This window comes from Phytophthora cinnamomi (assembly GCF_018691715.1).
Source record: "Phytophthora cinnamomi strain GKB4 chromosome Unknown Contig2, whole genome shotgun sequence".
Lineage (NCBI taxonomy): Eukaryota > Oomycota > Peronosporomycetes > Peronosporales > Peronosporaceae > Phytophthora > Phytophthora cinnamomi.
Genome location: NW_027150935.1, coordinates 561,703 through 577,602, shown reverse-complemented (window position 1 = coordinate 577,602; position 15,900 = coordinate 561,703). Strand labels below are relative to the sequence as shown.

The 15,900-nt window shown below is 53.8% G+C and overlaps 3 protein-coding genes across 5 annotated transcripts; all 3 read right to left on the bottom strand.

Annotated features, from left to right (window-relative positions):
- Nucleotides 1-3,110: 3,110 nt before the first annotated feature.
- IUM83_12262 (uncharacterized protein) lies at nucleotides 3,111-4,862 on the bottom strand (the record flags this gene model as incomplete). The annotated part of the gene is made up of 1 exon (XM_067936879.1): nucleotides 3,111-4,862. One exon carries the CDS (start codon nucleotides 4,860-4,862, stop codon nucleotides 3,111-3,113), a length of 1,752 nt encoding a protein of 583 aa, XP_067800203.1.
- Nucleotides 4,863-5,855: 993 nt separating this feature from the next.
- IUM83_12261 (uncharacterized protein) lies at nucleotides 5,856-7,628 on the bottom strand (the record flags this gene model as incomplete). The annotated part of the gene is made up of 1 exon (XM_067936878.1): nucleotides 5,856-7,628. The coding sequence occupies one exon, from the start codon at nucleotides 7,626-7,628 to the stop codon at nucleotides 5,856-5,858; it is 1,773 nt and encodes a 590-aa protein (XP_067800198.1).
- A 994-nt stretch (nucleotides 7,629-8,622) lies between these two features.
- IUM83_12260 (uncharacterized protein) lies at nucleotides 8,623-10,400 on the bottom strand (the record flags this gene model as incomplete). Of its 3 annotated transcripts, none has more annotated exons than XM_067936875.1 (2): nucleotides 8,623-8,930; nucleotides 9,020-10,400. In XM_067936875.1, 2 exons carry the CDS (start codon nucleotides 10,398-10,400, stop codon nucleotides 8,623-8,625), a joined length of 1,689 nt encoding a protein of 562 aa, XP_067800201.1. The 3 variants fall into 3 exon arrangements, with proteins under 3 accessions (XP_067800201.1, XP_067800199.1, XP_067800200.1); XM_067936876.1 differs by having other exon boundaries at nucleotides 9,020-10,196; XM_067936877.1 differs by having other exon boundaries at nucleotides 9,020-9,254.
- Nucleotides 10,401-15,900: the final 5,500 nt, after the last annotated feature.

The following is a 15,900-nucleotide window of genomic DNA, read 5'->3' as shown; positions in this document are numbered from 1 at the left end:
AGCGCTATCCGTTGTAGTGGCGCGAGCTGGCACAGCGAGCGTAACGGGTTGTGACGAACGGTATATTCAGTAGTGGAGCGGGTTGGGACGAACGGTATATTCAGTAGTGGAGCAAGCTGGCACAGCGAGCGGAACGGGTTGCGAGCAACGGTATGTTCAGTAGTGGAGCGAGCTGGCACAGCGAGCGTAACGGGTTGAGACGAAAGGATTGCCAAGTAGCGTAACGGGTTGCGCCGAACTGTAAACCCACCGGAGCGATGCGGAGGGGCTATGACAAATAGTGGAGCGAGCTGGAACCGCGAGCGTAACCGCCTATGACTAACCACACACACCGCCGCGAAGCGGCGGCGATCGGCTAGTCTACTACAACTAACAGAGTATCCTGTATGTTTGTCTGTAAGTCCGTCCGTTCTCTATCTTGGGGCTTAGCCTGCCGTAGAGCATCGTCGGGGAGCGCCCTTCCCGCCTGGCGACAGTGTATTAGTAGCCTACCCTATGGCATCCCACCATCCTTTTGACTGGCTAATCTATGCCCGATATTACAAAAATAGCCTTGCGTTATATTTATTCGTGCTGTGATAGGCTGAAATTGCCACCCCGCTAAAATTTCCGTTTTGAATTCGAATTCGGGCGCGGCGGAGCGACGCAGGGCGCGGACGGCGGAGCCGCTGCGAGCCCCACAGGACGCGAGCGCCGCACAGCGACGACGGTGCGCTGCGTGCGCGATATAGCAACCCGTATATGCGCCCTAAAGTCGATAAAGTTAATAGACGACGACCTTCTGGGCGTGAGCTAAATACATAATATATTATTACTGCTCTGTGATTGGCCGAAATCCTCTCTGTTAGAATATATTGCTATTCGGGGTGCCACACACATTTCGCGATACAGCGCGCGAAATACAAGACGTGCGCTGGACAGGGGTGATCCCGGACCTTCAAGCACCTTCCACAGGACCTTCAAGCACGCAGGATCTTCAAGCATGTTGGACATTCGTGCACCGAACGCGATCGCGTAGTAGTAGAGCGAGCTGGAACAGCGAGCGTAACGGGTTGGGACAAACGGTATATCCAGTAGTGAAGCGAGCTGGCACAGCGAGCGTAACGGGTTACGATGAATGGTCCTTCAAGCGCGACCTGCGGGACCTTCAAGCACCGACCTGGCACAGCGAGCGTAACGGGTTGGGACGAACAGTATGGTAAGTAGTGGAGCGAGCTGGGACAGCGAGCGCAACGGGCTGCAATGAACGGTATGGTAAGTAGTGGCCTAGCGAACTGGCACAGCGAGTGTAACGGGTTGCGATAAATTGTCGATGAAGTACGCCGGACCTTCAAGCACTTCGGACCTGCAAGGCCGCAGGACCTACAAGTACCGAGCGCTATCCGTTGTAGTGGCGCGAGCTGGCACAGCGAGCGTAACGGGTTGTGACGAACGGTATATTCAGTAGTGGAGCGGGTTGGGACGAACGGTATATTCAGTAGTGGAGCAAGCTGGCACAGCGAGCGGAACGGGTTGCGAGCAACGGTATGTTCAGTAGTGGAGCGAGCTGGCACAGCGAGCGTAACGGGTTGAGACGAAAGGATTGCCAAGTAGCGTAACGGGTTGCGCCGAACTGTAAACCCACCGGAGCGATGCGGAGGGGGCTATGACAAATAGTGGAGCGAGCTGGAACCGCGAGCGTAACCGCCTATGACTAACCACACACACACCGCCGCGAAGCGGCGGCGATCGGCTAGTCCCTAATAACTACTTAAGTATGCGAATACTCGCTAAACCTCGACCACAGCAGCAACAACAAATAGCAGCTCTCAGAATGGGTCTTCATGTAGATCATACAGCAGGACGGACTCTCATCTGCGGGCTGCTGGTGGAGACACTGTTAATGCCAGTGTATGTGGAGTATTGGATCAGACGACGAAGACAACCAGACCAAGGACAACGCCGGCTGCAGCCCGACCGACACCGACCGACGGCAGCACACGAGGACCGCGTAAACACTATATCTACATAATCGACGCCACATCAACTGCGGCACTGCATAATCAGCATCAGCGGTTGGTGCTGCCGAGCTGGAGGCGCTGCTACAGGGCACGCCCCTCCTGTAAGGCAAATAGCGCTAGGGAGCTTTGCCTAACTGCTAAATGAACTCACTTCGCAACTTACTATCGAGTAATGTATTGATAAGATAGCACCTCCCTCGATCCCGCCTGCCCGATTTATTTCTCACTAAGGAGTCCTTAGGGCCTAAGTTAGGCGGGTTGCGGACGCATGCGTTTTCGGACACTTTGTGATCTGATTGGTTAACAGGACGTTACAAAAATGATACTGCACAACGCATGCGTTGGCAAGCGTTAACTATTTTTGGCCAATCATTGCACTGCATTATTTGCATTCCCCCTCAAAGCACTCCCCCTCCTCTGACATGGCGTCGGTCCGGCTTCGACGTGCTTCTCCCCCGCGCTTCACCCCCACCGCAAGGTAACGGCGTCGCTGGAAAGCTGAAGATGAGCTGTGCGGCCTTCTGGTTTGTTTGGTAACCATCAAGCGACACCAAGCAGCACGAAAAAAAAATCCAACAGTTCGAGAGCGGATTTCGTGGCGAGTGCATGCTTCTACGCTACTTAGAGATTCAGCTTTCAAGAGATACTACAGGGGCTTGGTGGGTTGGACCAGCTTCGCTCCCCATTGCCGGACAGGGGAGTCTTGGTCAGCGCTCCAGATATTGTTGAGTCATGAACCACACGTAGATCACACAGAGTAACAGTACAATGATTGGATAATATTGATCAAACACTGGACCAATCAAATTTGGTCAGTTTCATTTTCAACCGAGCATACGGGGTAGGGCACGCATGTAACGCACGCGTCGAGAAAAACACTTCGGTTGAGAACCGGCCTTAGTGAGGACGCAGTGATCGACGCGAGCACACCAAACGCTTCGCGCTAGGATCGTGCCAGTTCTTCTTTGTTTGTTGCAAGTCAGCAATCTCCGAACGTGGCGATGGCAATGTACGCAAGAGCAACTGGCGTGATATTTCGTCTTACTTGACTGCGAAGGGTATTTCTACAGTGGGTATTGTACAAATGCTTTCCCACCTTCACAACAAAGTCTACCACGATGTGCTGTAGGTTGATCCAACCCCAGCAGCGTCATTTTGAGCAGCGTCGCCCGAGAACTGAATCGTGTCATTCGAGTTCTCGACCGATTCCTGCGAACCCACCACCGTGTAGCTCGGCGTGCCTTCCTCCGAAGAGCCCCACGAACACGAGTACGAAGTCACGTTCGTCGAGTTGGTCGGCTCCGGACAACCGAAGTGAGACTCCATGTCCTGGCGCCACGACTCGTAGATGATCGGCTGCGAGCCGTTCATGATGGCGTCCACAATTATCTTGCAGCGCGGCTCCTTCACCTTCCAGATCTCCTGGAACTCTGGTGAGTAGCCCTGGGTGCCACCCAAGCACACGTGCTCGAACATGCAGGCTTGACGCTCGAGGTCGGCCATGTTGTCGTGCGAGTCACCTCCCATGGCTTCGATGGTCTGGTCGTACCAGTTAGCGATAAGTCTCTCGGATTCATCAGAAATGTAAGTATCGGTCGGTATATCAGCGTCGACCGACTTGCCCGATTTATCCAGGATGATAATGTCCAATGTGTTGCTATCCTCACCAGAGGGGTTGTTATCACCTTTTGTTTGGTCTTCGTCTTGGGTAACTGAGCACTTGGCGTTATTGTTGGTTGCTGTTGCCTTTGTTGTCTCCTGCAACTTGCGTGACGTGGGGGAAGCATCACACTGAGAATATAGCTTAGCTAATTGCCCACTGAGCGCGTATGTGTAGCTGCTGGAGCCCAAGTCGCGGATGTCCATTAAACCTGCGAATTGAGTCGGAACCCCAGAGAAATACTTGCCAATCTTTGCATCACTTGAGCCAGGGATAGGATTGACTCCCTTTTCACCAGTGCGCATCGTGATGACGTCCCTCGGGTTGAAAGTACCAGTGTCGCGGCGAGCGCAGGACGTCCACGCCACAGTATTGTTGGCTTTCTGGTCGAAAGTCAAGAACTGCGTCCCAACGCGGCACTTGTGGAAGATGGAATGGAGCGCATCAACCATGGCGTGGTGCGACCAGAAGAGTGGATCTGCGGGAGCAGCAAAGGTTCCCATTGTACTCCCGAAGTTGGCGTGAATATTGTTGTGACAGCCTTGCTCAACTAGGGGAGACATCTCACCGATATTCTTGCCCTTGAACAGTTGTTGACGCACCGACACATAGCCCGCGACGGTAGGCACCCGAACAGTAGTCCAGTCACTGCGAGGCACGCACCTGGCGCAAGCTGATCCAGTCGCCGATGACTGCTGACAGAAGTGATTCATCGGTAATACGTTCGCACAGCGACCAGAGTTGTTGATACCGTTGATAGCAAGGGTGCGCTGCACACCACTCATGGAACCCCCCAGTTCGCTAGTGATGGCTATGCAATCAGCGAATGACGTGCAAGTACCCGCAGTCACGCGGGCACTCGCGACGATCCAGTTGAAGTACGGCACCGTCACACACGCGTACGCTGCTCCTTGTCCACGTAGCATGTTTTCGAACACAATGAGCAAGAGTCGATGCCAGTAGGTGAACATGCACTGACGGTGAGCCTCCATCTCGGACCTCATTTCGGTGTGCATCTCGACGAACTTGATGTAGTCGCCCGAATCCATTGCAACCGCGATGGCGTTCTTGTACGTAGATTTTTCTGTTGTGGTCATCGCATCCCAGTCCTTTCGGACACGTGCGCCACAGGCACTTCGTACTTCAGCAATTCCTGATACGAACGCCAGGAGGCTGAGGCCAACAACCCACAGGATCTTCATCGTGAGCTAGACCGTCCCCGATTTTTCGCTTTGATGACAAAGGAAATTGAGAACTGCGGTTGCTCCGGTCCCGCTGGTCCCGCTGGGGGTTTCCGACGGTCCGCTGCCAGGCGACAAAAAATCGTTACTGTTACTCCGGAATCAGCGCCGCGATGGGTATGTGAACTGCCAGATTGTATAGTGGTTTCAGTCACGAGTCAGCATGTAGCGTATTGGTTGCGCTCCATTCTGCATGTACTACATTCGCAGGCGTAAGTATCCCGGATAGCATGTACGCCAGACCTTGTAGCGCTATTATGGCACATTTTTCGATGGCCAACAATTGGTATTTTATTAGCTCGAGGTAGTCGATAAATTCATTTCTGCTGGCGATGCTGAAAATTTGCTTGCATGCTAACCTATCAAATACGTACGCAATAGGGATGTTTCACTTCGAGGGAACTTGTAGATCACAAACGATGATCGCTGGCGTGCTACGTCACTAGTGAAATATTACCGCGACCGTTCAAGCAAACACGTACTTTTAATCATCGCCTAGAACTACGTACGCACAAGTACTTCCAACAAATGTATGGATTAAACAACTCAGTTTGGTGCGCTTGTGACTACCTACACTCGCATGCTACTGCGCGTACGTACTGGTATGCAAGGACGACGACTGCAATCGACACCAAAACAACTTTTGTTCCTGTAAGGTTGCATCCAAGCTTTTTCAGCAAAGTAACGATTGACTTACTGAAACCACCGAAACTCTCATAACGAGTTGAACCCAATGATACCTTTGTAACATTTTCCGACGGTACATATACCGGCACTTCCTACGATACAGTCAGAATCGCACTGTTGTGAATGCTCTCTATCATATCAAATACTCATCCATGTATTTATTGACTATAATTGCTGGAGAAGAACATCGGGCTAAAAAAAATCTAAGAGAGCAAGCAAGCGCAACCAAATATTTCAGGTGTCGGAGCTGCGTTACAAGCAGCCTCCTCACGCATCCCACGTCGACACCGTGGCTACCGTCGCTGAAGAATCGCCGTCCGGGAACTGAATCGTGTCATTCGAGTTCTCGACCGATTCCTGCGAACCCACCACCGTGTAGCTCGTTGTGCCATCCGAAGAGCCCCACGAACCCGAGTACGAAGTCACGTTCGTCGAGTTGGTCGGCTCCGGACAACCGAAGTGAGACTCCATGTCCTGGCGCCACGACTCGTAGATGATCGGCTGCGAGCCGTTCATGATGGCGTCCACAATTATCTTGCAGCGCGGCTCCTTCACCTTCCAGATCTCCTGGAACTCTGGTGAGTAGCCCTGGGTGCCACCCAAGCACACGTGCTCAAACATGCAGGCTTGACGCTCGAGGTCGGCCATATTGTCGTGCGAGTCACCTCCCATGGCTTCGATGGTCTGGTCGTACCAGTTGACGACGCGCTTCTCGGAGTCATCGGTGACATAGACATCAATTGGAGTGTTGGCGTCGACCGGCTTGCCAGAGTTGTCGACAACGATAATGTCCTGGTGACCGTCATCCTGGCCGGTGTAGTCGGTTTCTGGAAAGTTGTTCTGTGACGCGTAGTCGTTCCCGTCGGCATCGTAACCATCATCTTCGGCCACGCCACACATCGCAGGCTTTGAAGTGGAGTTCGTGGCAGTCGTCTCCTCCAGCTTACGTGAAGTAGGTGAGGCATCGCATTGGGTGTACATCGTAGCAACTTGACCGCTGATGTAGTACCCGTAGCTGCTGGAACCCAAGTCGCGCACATCCATGAGACCCGCGAATTGATTGGGGACACCGGAGAAATACTTGCCAATCTTGGGGTCGGTCGAGCCGGGAATCGGATTAATTCCCCTTTCACCTGTGCGCATGGTGATCACATCGGTCGGGCTGAAGACACCAGAGTCGCGTCGAGCGCAGGACGTCCATGCCACTGGGTTTGATGCCTTCTGGGCGAAAGTAAGCCGAGCCGTTCCCACTCGACACTTGTGGAAAACCACGTGGAGCAGATCAATCATGGCGTGGTGCGACCAGAAGATCGGATCCGACGGGGAAGCAAATGTTCCCATGGTGCTGTCCAGATTGGCGTGCACGTTGTTGTGGCAGCCTTGTTCAACGAGCGGAGACATTTGGCCAATGTTCTTGCCGTTGAACACCTGCTGACGCACCGACGCATAGCCCGTGACGGAAGGGACCCTGGCCTGACTCCAGTCACTGCGAGGCACGCACCTGGCGCAAGCTGATCCAGTCGCCGATGACTGCTGACAGAAGCGACTTAACGGCCACGTGGTCACACACCGACCAGAGTTGTTGATACCGTTGATAGCAAGGGTGCGCTGCACACCACTCATGGAACCCCCCAGTTCGCTAGTGATGGCTATGCAATCAGCGAATGACGTGCAAGTACCCGCAGTCACGCGGGCACTCGCGACGATCCAGTTGAAGTACGGCACCGTCACACACGCGTACGCTGCTCCTTGTCCACGTAGCATGTTTTCGAACACAATGAGCAAGAGTCGATGCCAGTAGGTGAACATGCACTGACGGTGAGCCTCCATCTCGGACCTCATTTCGGTGTGCATCTCGACGAACTTGATGTAGTCGCCCGAATCCATTGCAACCGCGATGGCGTTCTTGTACGTAGATTTTTCTGTTGTGGTCATCGCATCCCAGTCCTTTCGGACACGTGCGCCACAGGCACTTCGTACTTCAGCAATTCCTGATACGAACGCCAGGAGGCTGAGGCCAACAACCCACAGGATCTTCATCGTGAGCTAGACCGTCCCCGATTTTTCGCTTTGATGACAAAGGAAATTGAGAACTGCGGTTGCTCCGGTCCCGCTGGTCCCGCTGGGGGTTTCCGACGGTCCGCTGCCAGGCGACAAAAAATCGTTACTGTTACTCCGGAATCAGCGCCGCGATGGGTATGTGAACTGCCAGATTGTATAGTGGTTTCAGTCACGAGTCAGCATGTAGCGTATTGGTTGCGCTCCATTCTGCATGTACTACATTCGCAGGCGTAAGTATCCCGGATAGCATGTACGCCAGACCTTGTAGCGCTATTATGGCACATTTTTCGATGGCCAACAATTGGTATTTTATTAGCTCGAGGTAGTCGATAAATTCATTTCTGCTGGCGATGCTGAAAATTTGCTTGCATGCTAACCTATCAAATACGTACGCAATAGGGATGTTTCACTTCGAGGGAACTTGTAGATCACAAACGATGATCGCTGGCGTGCTACGTCACTAGTGAAATATTACCGCGACCGTTCAAGCAAACACGTACTTTTAATCATCGCCTAGAACTACGTACGCACAAGTACTTCCAACAAATGTATGGATTAAACAACTCAGTTTGGTGCGCTTGTGACTACCTACACTCGCATGCTACTGCGCGTACGTACTGGTATGCAAGGACGACGACTGCAATCGACACCAAAACAACTTTTGTTCCTGTAAGGTTGCATCCAAGCTTTTTTCAGCAAAGTAACGATTGACTTACTGAAACCACCGAAACTCTCATAACGAGTTGAACCCAATGATACCTTTGTAACATTTTCCGACGGTACATATACCGGCACTTCCTACGATACAGTCAGAATCGCACTGTTGTGAATGCTCTCTATCATATCAAATACTCATCCATGTATTTATTGACTATAATTGCTGGAGAAGAACATCGGGCTAAAAAAAATCTAAGAGAGCAAGCAAGCGCAACCAAATATTTCAGGTGTCGGAGCTGCGTTACAAGCAGCCTCCTCACGCATCCCACGTCGACACCGTGGCTACCGTCGCTGAAGAATCGCCGTCCGGGAACTGAATCGTGTCATTCGAGTTCTCGACCGATTCCTGCGAACCCACCACCGTGTAGCTCGTTGTGCCATCCGAAGAGCCCCACGAACCCGAGTACGAAGTCACGTTCGTCGAGTTGGTCGGCTCCGGACAACCGAAGTGAGACTCCATGTCCTGGCGCCACGACTCGTAGATGATCGGCTGCGAGCCGTTCATGATGGCGTCCACAATTATCTTGCAGCGCGGCTCCTTCACCTTCCAGATCTCCTGGAACTCTGGTGAGTAGCCCTGGTGCCACCCAAGCACACGTGCTCAAACATGCAGGCTTGACGCTCGAGGTCGGCCATATTGTCGTGCGAGTCACCTCCCATGGCTTCGATGGTCTGGTCGTACCAGTTGACGACGCGCTTCTCGGAGTCATCGGTGACATAGACATCAATTGGAGTGTTGGCGTCGACCGGCTTGCCAGAGTTGTCGACAACGATAATGTCCTGGTGACCGTCATCCTGGCCGGTGTAGTCGGTTTCTGGAAAGTTGTTCTGTGACGCGTAGTCGTTCCCGTCGGCATCGTAACCATCATCTTCGGCCACGCCACACATCGCAGGCTTTGAAGTGGAGTTCGTGGCAGTCGTCTCCTCCAGCTTACGTGAAGTAGGTGAGGCATCGCATTGGGTGTACATCGTAGCAACTTGACCGCTGATGTAGTACCCGTAGCTGCTGGAACCCAAGTCGCGCACATCCATGAGACCCGCGAATTGATTGGGGACACCGGAGAAATACTTGCCAATCTTGGGGTCGGTCGAGCCGGGAATCGGATTAATTCCCCTTTCACCTGTGCGCATGGTGATCACATCGGTCGGGCTGAAGACACCAGAGTCGCGTCGAGCGCAGGACGTCCATGCCACTGGGTTTGATGCCTTCTGGGCGAAAGTAAGCCGAGCCGTTCCCACTCGACACTTGTGGAAAACCACGTGGAGCAGATCAATCATGGCGTGGTGCGACCAGAAGATCGGATCCGACGGGGAAGCAAATGTTCCCATGGTGCTGTCCAGATTGGCGTGCACGTTGTTGTGGCAGCCTTGTTCAACGAGCGGAGACATTTGGCCAATGTTCTTGCCGTTGAACACCTGCTGACGCACCGACGCATAGCCCGTGACGGAAGGGACCCTGGCCTGACTCCAGTCACTGCGAGGCACGCACCTGGCGCAAGCTGATCCAGTCGCCGATGACTGCTGACAGAAGCGACTTAACGGCCACGTGGTCACACACCGACCGGAGTTGTTGATACCGTTGATGGCAAGGGTGCGCTGCACGCCACTCGTGTAACCACCGAGATCGCTGGTGATGGCCATGCAATTGGCGAACGACGTGCAAGTACCCGCAGTCACGCGGGCGCTCGCGACGATCCAGTTGAAGTACGGCACCGTCACACACGCGTACGCTGCTCCTTGTCCGCGTAGCATATTCTCAAACACGACAAGAAAGAGTCGGTGCCAGTAGATGAACATGCACTGGCGGTGAGCCTCCATCTCGGACCTCATTTCGGTGTGCATCTCGACGAACTTGATGTAGTCGCCCGAATCCATGGCAGCAGCGATGGCGTTCTTGTATGTGGTCTTCTCCGTGGCGGTCATCATATCCCAGTCCTTTCGCAGTCGCGACCCGCATGTCGTCTGAGCTTCCACCTTAGCCAGTCTCGAGAGCAGCGCCAGGAGACCGGCGCTCAGGATCCACAGGATCTTCATGGTTGCAGTCGAAGAGGTTCACGTGCGTCGTTAACAAGGAAATGAGGAATGGAGTCTCAGCGTGGCAGCATCTGGGGGCATTGGGACCGAGGTGTGTGGCAGTTATGCTCCGGACCGCCTGAATATTCCGCCGGCCAGAAGACAACTCTGGCGCGTGGAAACCGCTGACTCTTCGCCGAAAGTGATGGTTTTCTATGGCAATTGCGCGCGGCTAGCGTTGCTATAGCGCTGCCGGCTGTCGCCGCCATCGCTTTCTGGGCGTACAGTCCAGGCATACTTCGAAGTACAAGCAGCAGTCCAGATGGAGGGCCTTATGCGTTCCGGGTTCAATCGCGCGCCACATGTGCTACGTTGTTCCCTGTGAGGACAGGCTCCATGCGGCCACAGCGCACAACATCCGTCCGGATTGAGCGCTCGTTGCTAATGGGTAGCCTGCACCACGCGTTGGTCGATCGATCAGCTGCACCGCGTCCTCAAACGCTCCACGTACTAGTAAGAACGTTGAGTCCCTGGAATTTCAAACGGAGACTTGCATTTCCACACAATTGCGACTCGGTCGAGCACTAGTTACTCGACAAGCTGCACCCACCCGCTCGCCAACGGTATGCGAGGGTGTTTCCGTCATGCGAGTCCCAGGCGACCATGCAAGCTCACGTTCGGAGGTGTATAGTGGGTGCGCTGGATTTCGGTACAGTCCCAGCATCTCGGGGGGGGGGGGGGGGGGGGGGCAGTCGATAACATAGCGAGTGAGGTTGGCTTTCCTCCTGTGGCACCGGATCGGGTGGAGAAAGCAACTCGGCGATCGAGACGGACAGCAAGGTTGTCGAACGGCGAGGTATCGTTGAGTGAACGTCCTCTACATGCAGGAATCCGGTGATCCAGCCTGGATCGCCGGATTTGATGACCTGGAAACATGCTGTTCGGAACGTCTTGAATACACTTTACATGTTACCACAGTGTAGTTGATGAGCATTTGGGGTTCCTTCCTCTCCACTACATCAGCAGTAAAGCCACAGCCTGCCCCATCAGAATGGATCGCGAAAGCCATATTGCACGGTAATCATTGTCGCTCTGAATCAGCGAGCGGTCCGTGCAGGTTGCCATTTCCCTATTTTCTTACACGACCAAAAGTACTGCAACGACACTATGCTGACTTCCATCACGTCCTTAGCTGTACTCGGCAGTGCATTCGTCCTGCAGGCCGCAGCGCACCAGGTCGTGTACATTCCGTCGCCCACGTGGACGCGAGCGAACTCGACTGCGAGCGAACGTCGTGAGTTGTGGAATCCATTGGCGTTCCTTGAGAAGCAGGCTTCAAGACGCAGGAGAATTTCACGCAGTACCAGATCGACAACGGGTACAAGAGTCTCCGCGACTTCATGGATAACGCCAAGTACACGGTCACGAAAGGAGCTGACCAGGCCTGTGGGTGGACCGACCCCAAGGGAATCGCCCAACAGATCCCGTCGGACGGCACCATGCGCACGTCGGGCTACACGCACGATGGCCCCTGCGAGATCTACATGGGCGACAAGCTGGCTCTGTCGTACCTGAACTGCCACGAGTCGATCACGGACCAGACATTCAAGTTGGATTACAGCGGTTGCGGCGATAGGTGCATCCTGTACTGGTACTGGCTGGGCGTGCGCTACCTGAAGTGCAAGTACTCGTGGCAAGTGTACAAGGAGTGCATCCCGCTCTACTCTGGCTCAGGCGGCGCCTCGACGGCAACGAATCCGAATGGCAACTGAGTTCTCTCAACGACCGCGGACCTATTTCTTGTAGTGCTGCAGAACGCACTGTGGGGCCCGCAATTCGAGCGAGCGTCACGTCCATAGTTGTTGTGTAGGCAGTAGTTGTTTTTACATGTACTCCTTTGTTGTACCCCACTCTCGCTTGTCCTGCACGACTTAGGTGTGTGCGAGCGCGTTCGTTCTTAAAATGATATGCAACGTGCTGTACTAAAATTGACGCGACTGCCATGTCAACACTTCCTACTACATGTATGTAAATGGACTTAGTTGCCTAGTTGTCTTTTGGCCCCATGTATTTGTAGTGTGCAGCAGAGAATTTTATAACAAAAAATGTACAGCCCATGTTTTCAGTCGGAGGAGGTGAAACGACACTCAAATCTAGCAGGAGAGCTCAAGCTAAATCGACCCCAATGGCATTTGAGGACAGCCCGTGTTGAGGTTGCACTTCGCTGTCTGATCGACTGGATCCCTACCGCGAGGCAAACGGCCTGCGCGTGCTGGCACGTGCCACCGGGGTCTGTGATTGAAGATGGGAAGATCTCACAACCTGATTGGCTGGACTATCTCTGATACTGGAATGTGATTGGACGACAACTTCAATTTGGGTGCTTATGATTTGCATGTGTTGAGTCAACCGTTTTGAGCCGCAGCCGTGACTAGGCGGATCAGTCTTACGACTGGCAACTTCGTTTGGACCGCAGCCGAGATCGTTTGGACCACATCTACAAGTCTCACCTACTAGGGAACATTGTATACAGTAGGGACTGCTAGCTGGTAAAGACACTAACCTAAATCGAGCTCACTTTTGGATTTCCTTCCAACTACTCACTCGACTACGAAGCCTCATGCGCATACTCTCGATTGGTTATGAGCCCAAGCTACGCGGACACTGTCACGCTCGTGGAAGATAACTACTTCCACTGGGAGTTCAACATGCGGATGAAGCTCTCGCGCAAGGGACCGCTGCCTCACATCATCAAGGCGGAGTTCGTCCCGGTGAGCAACCGCGCCACGGATGCGTGGAAGACCGACGATCTGAAAGCCCTTGGAGTGATCGCTGGCGACGTCAGCCTCACATTTCAAGTCTACATCAGTGGTGCGATGGCTGCGATGGACGCATGGACCATGCTCCAGGAGCAGTTCAACCGGAGCACGCTCAAGAACCGACTCCTCATCACCAAGAAGTTGCATAACTTCAAGATGGAGCCCGGTACGCGGTTCGCGACGCACGTGGACCGATTCAAGGAAACCGTGCTCCAAATGGAGACTATTGGTGAGCCTCTCGACGAGACCCGTCAACTCGTGCTGCTGCTCGGCAGTTTGACCGATGAGTACCGGATGATCAGTACCGTGCTCGAGAACACGCCGAACATGACTCTCTCGTACGCAATCCAAACGCTCGCTGGTGTTGAAGCCTTGGATGAATCGTCATCGGCTCAAGAGAAGGCGTTTGCTACGAAGAAGAAGGAGAATTTCAAGCATGGGTTCAACGGCAAGTGCTTCTACTGCAAGAAGACTGGCCACAAGAAATTCGAGTGCCGCAAGAAGAAGGTCGACAACGAACGTGGGCAAGTCGCGCAAGCTGCGTCCAACTTCGCGTTTACGGCAACGGGTACCATGGACAAGTCGGAGTGGCTCGTGGACTCTGGTGCCAGCTCGCACATGACCAGCGTCCGGGACAAGTTCGTGTCCGTGAAGGAGCTGAAGACGCCAGTTCGCATCACGATCGCGGATGGCACGAAGATTGACGCAGTTGCTAAGGGCACCGTCGGAATGAAGCTGATAGACGGAACGTCTGTCACGCTGTCGGATGTGCTGTACATCCCTGAAGTTGATGGAAGCCTCATCTCGGTTGCGAAGCTGGCCGAGAAGGACGTCGTCGCGCAGTTCAGCAAGGACAAGTGTGTCTTTCGCTATGGCGATGCTACCGTCATGGAGGCCAAGCGTTTTGGAAACGTCTACAAGTTAAAGACAGTGGGGGGGGGGGGGGGCGAGGTGTGTCGTGCGGCGACGGCATCTCGTAAGGAGCCATAGGCCGTTGTGCACGCCCGTCTCGGCCACATCCCGTTCAAACGTTACGAACAGCTGTTGACCATGGCAGACGGAGTGCCTTGCGTTTCGGATGGTGTCACAAGTGGCGCCGTCTGCGCAGGCTGCTGCATGCGCAAGATGAGAGCGGACGACTATCCGCGACACCCGGAGAAGCTCGTCAAGAGTGCAGGCGTACTGGATCTGGTGCACACGGACGTGATGGGTCCGATGCAGACCAAGACGCCCGGTGGTTGCACGTATGTGGTAACCTTCATCGATGACTACTCACGTCACGTGAACGTCTACTTCATGAAGGTCAAATCGGAAGTGCTGTCGAAGTTCAAGATCTTCAAGGCAGCATTGGAGAACGCAACTGGCAACACGATCAAGCGCCTACGTTCTGACAATGGCGGCGAGTACACGGGCAAGAAGTTCAAGGCCTACCTCGACCGCTGTGGCATCATGCATGAAAAGACGGTGCCATACACGCCTCAGCAGAATGGACTGGCTGAGCGCATGAACCGAAGTCTTGTGGATATGGCGTGCTATATGCTCTACCTCGAAGCCATCGAAACGAAAAGGTGGGCCGAAGCCGTAAACACGGCCGCGTGGATCATCAACCGGCTCCCCAACTCAGTGAACGTCAAGACGCCCTACGAAATTGTGCATGGAGCCAAGCCGCAGCTCAAGAACATGAAGGTATTTGGTTCAGTCAGCTACGCGCACATTCCCGATGACAAGCGCCGCAAGTTTGATGCCAAGGCCTTCAAGTGTCGTTTCGTGGGCTATGACGATGGTGTCAAGGGATACCGAGTTATCAACGTGGCGACGGGAAAGGTGCAAATCGTGCGTACCATGAAGTTCGTGGAAACAACAAGTCTAGATGACATGGTGGAGAAAATGGAGCTGGATGACGATGAAGTCAAGGTGGAGCAACCTAGCCATGGTGGACTGCAACCGAACGAGTCAAGACAAGTCGTGCCAATGGGTTCTGAAGTTGGGGACGTGATCCCACTTCAACGTGACATGGGCGTAAACGATGCGATCGTGCCATACGGATCGACACATCATATGATTACCCGATCGCGTGCTCACCACATTCACGAGACAACGGATCCCGAAGAGGCAGGCGCTCGCAAGAAGCAAGTTGTAGCGCCCTCGAATACTGGCACGAAGCGCCAGAAAATGATGCAAGGCAGAGCTCAGGTCAACGAGGACCAACTCGGAATTGAAGGTGGCCAAGCAATGGCTACAACGGAAGAGGTCCCGACGTCATATGAAGAAGCTATGGCGAGTGCGGCCCAAGTGGAATGGAACAGGGCTATACAGAGCGAGTTGAAGTCGCTCGTGACCAACAAAACATGGAAGCTGGTGCCGAGACCAACTCATCAACGACCGATCGGCTGTCGTTGGGTATTCGCATTGAAACGCAACGAGAAGGGACAAGTCATTCGTCACAAGACCCGTCTCGTAGCCAAGGGTTACTCGCAACGTCACGGCGTGGACTACGAAGAGACGTACGCCCCGGTGGCTTACCTGAACTCGATTCGCGCCAAACTGGCGAAGTGCGTCGCAGATGGATACGACATCGAGCAATGCGACGTCGACACCGCGTTCCTGTACGGCAAGCTGGAAGAAGAGATCTACATGGACTTGCCAGAGGGACTCCGAGATCTCTTGACACTTGCCGAAGAAGATGGTGAAGAGGACGTCGT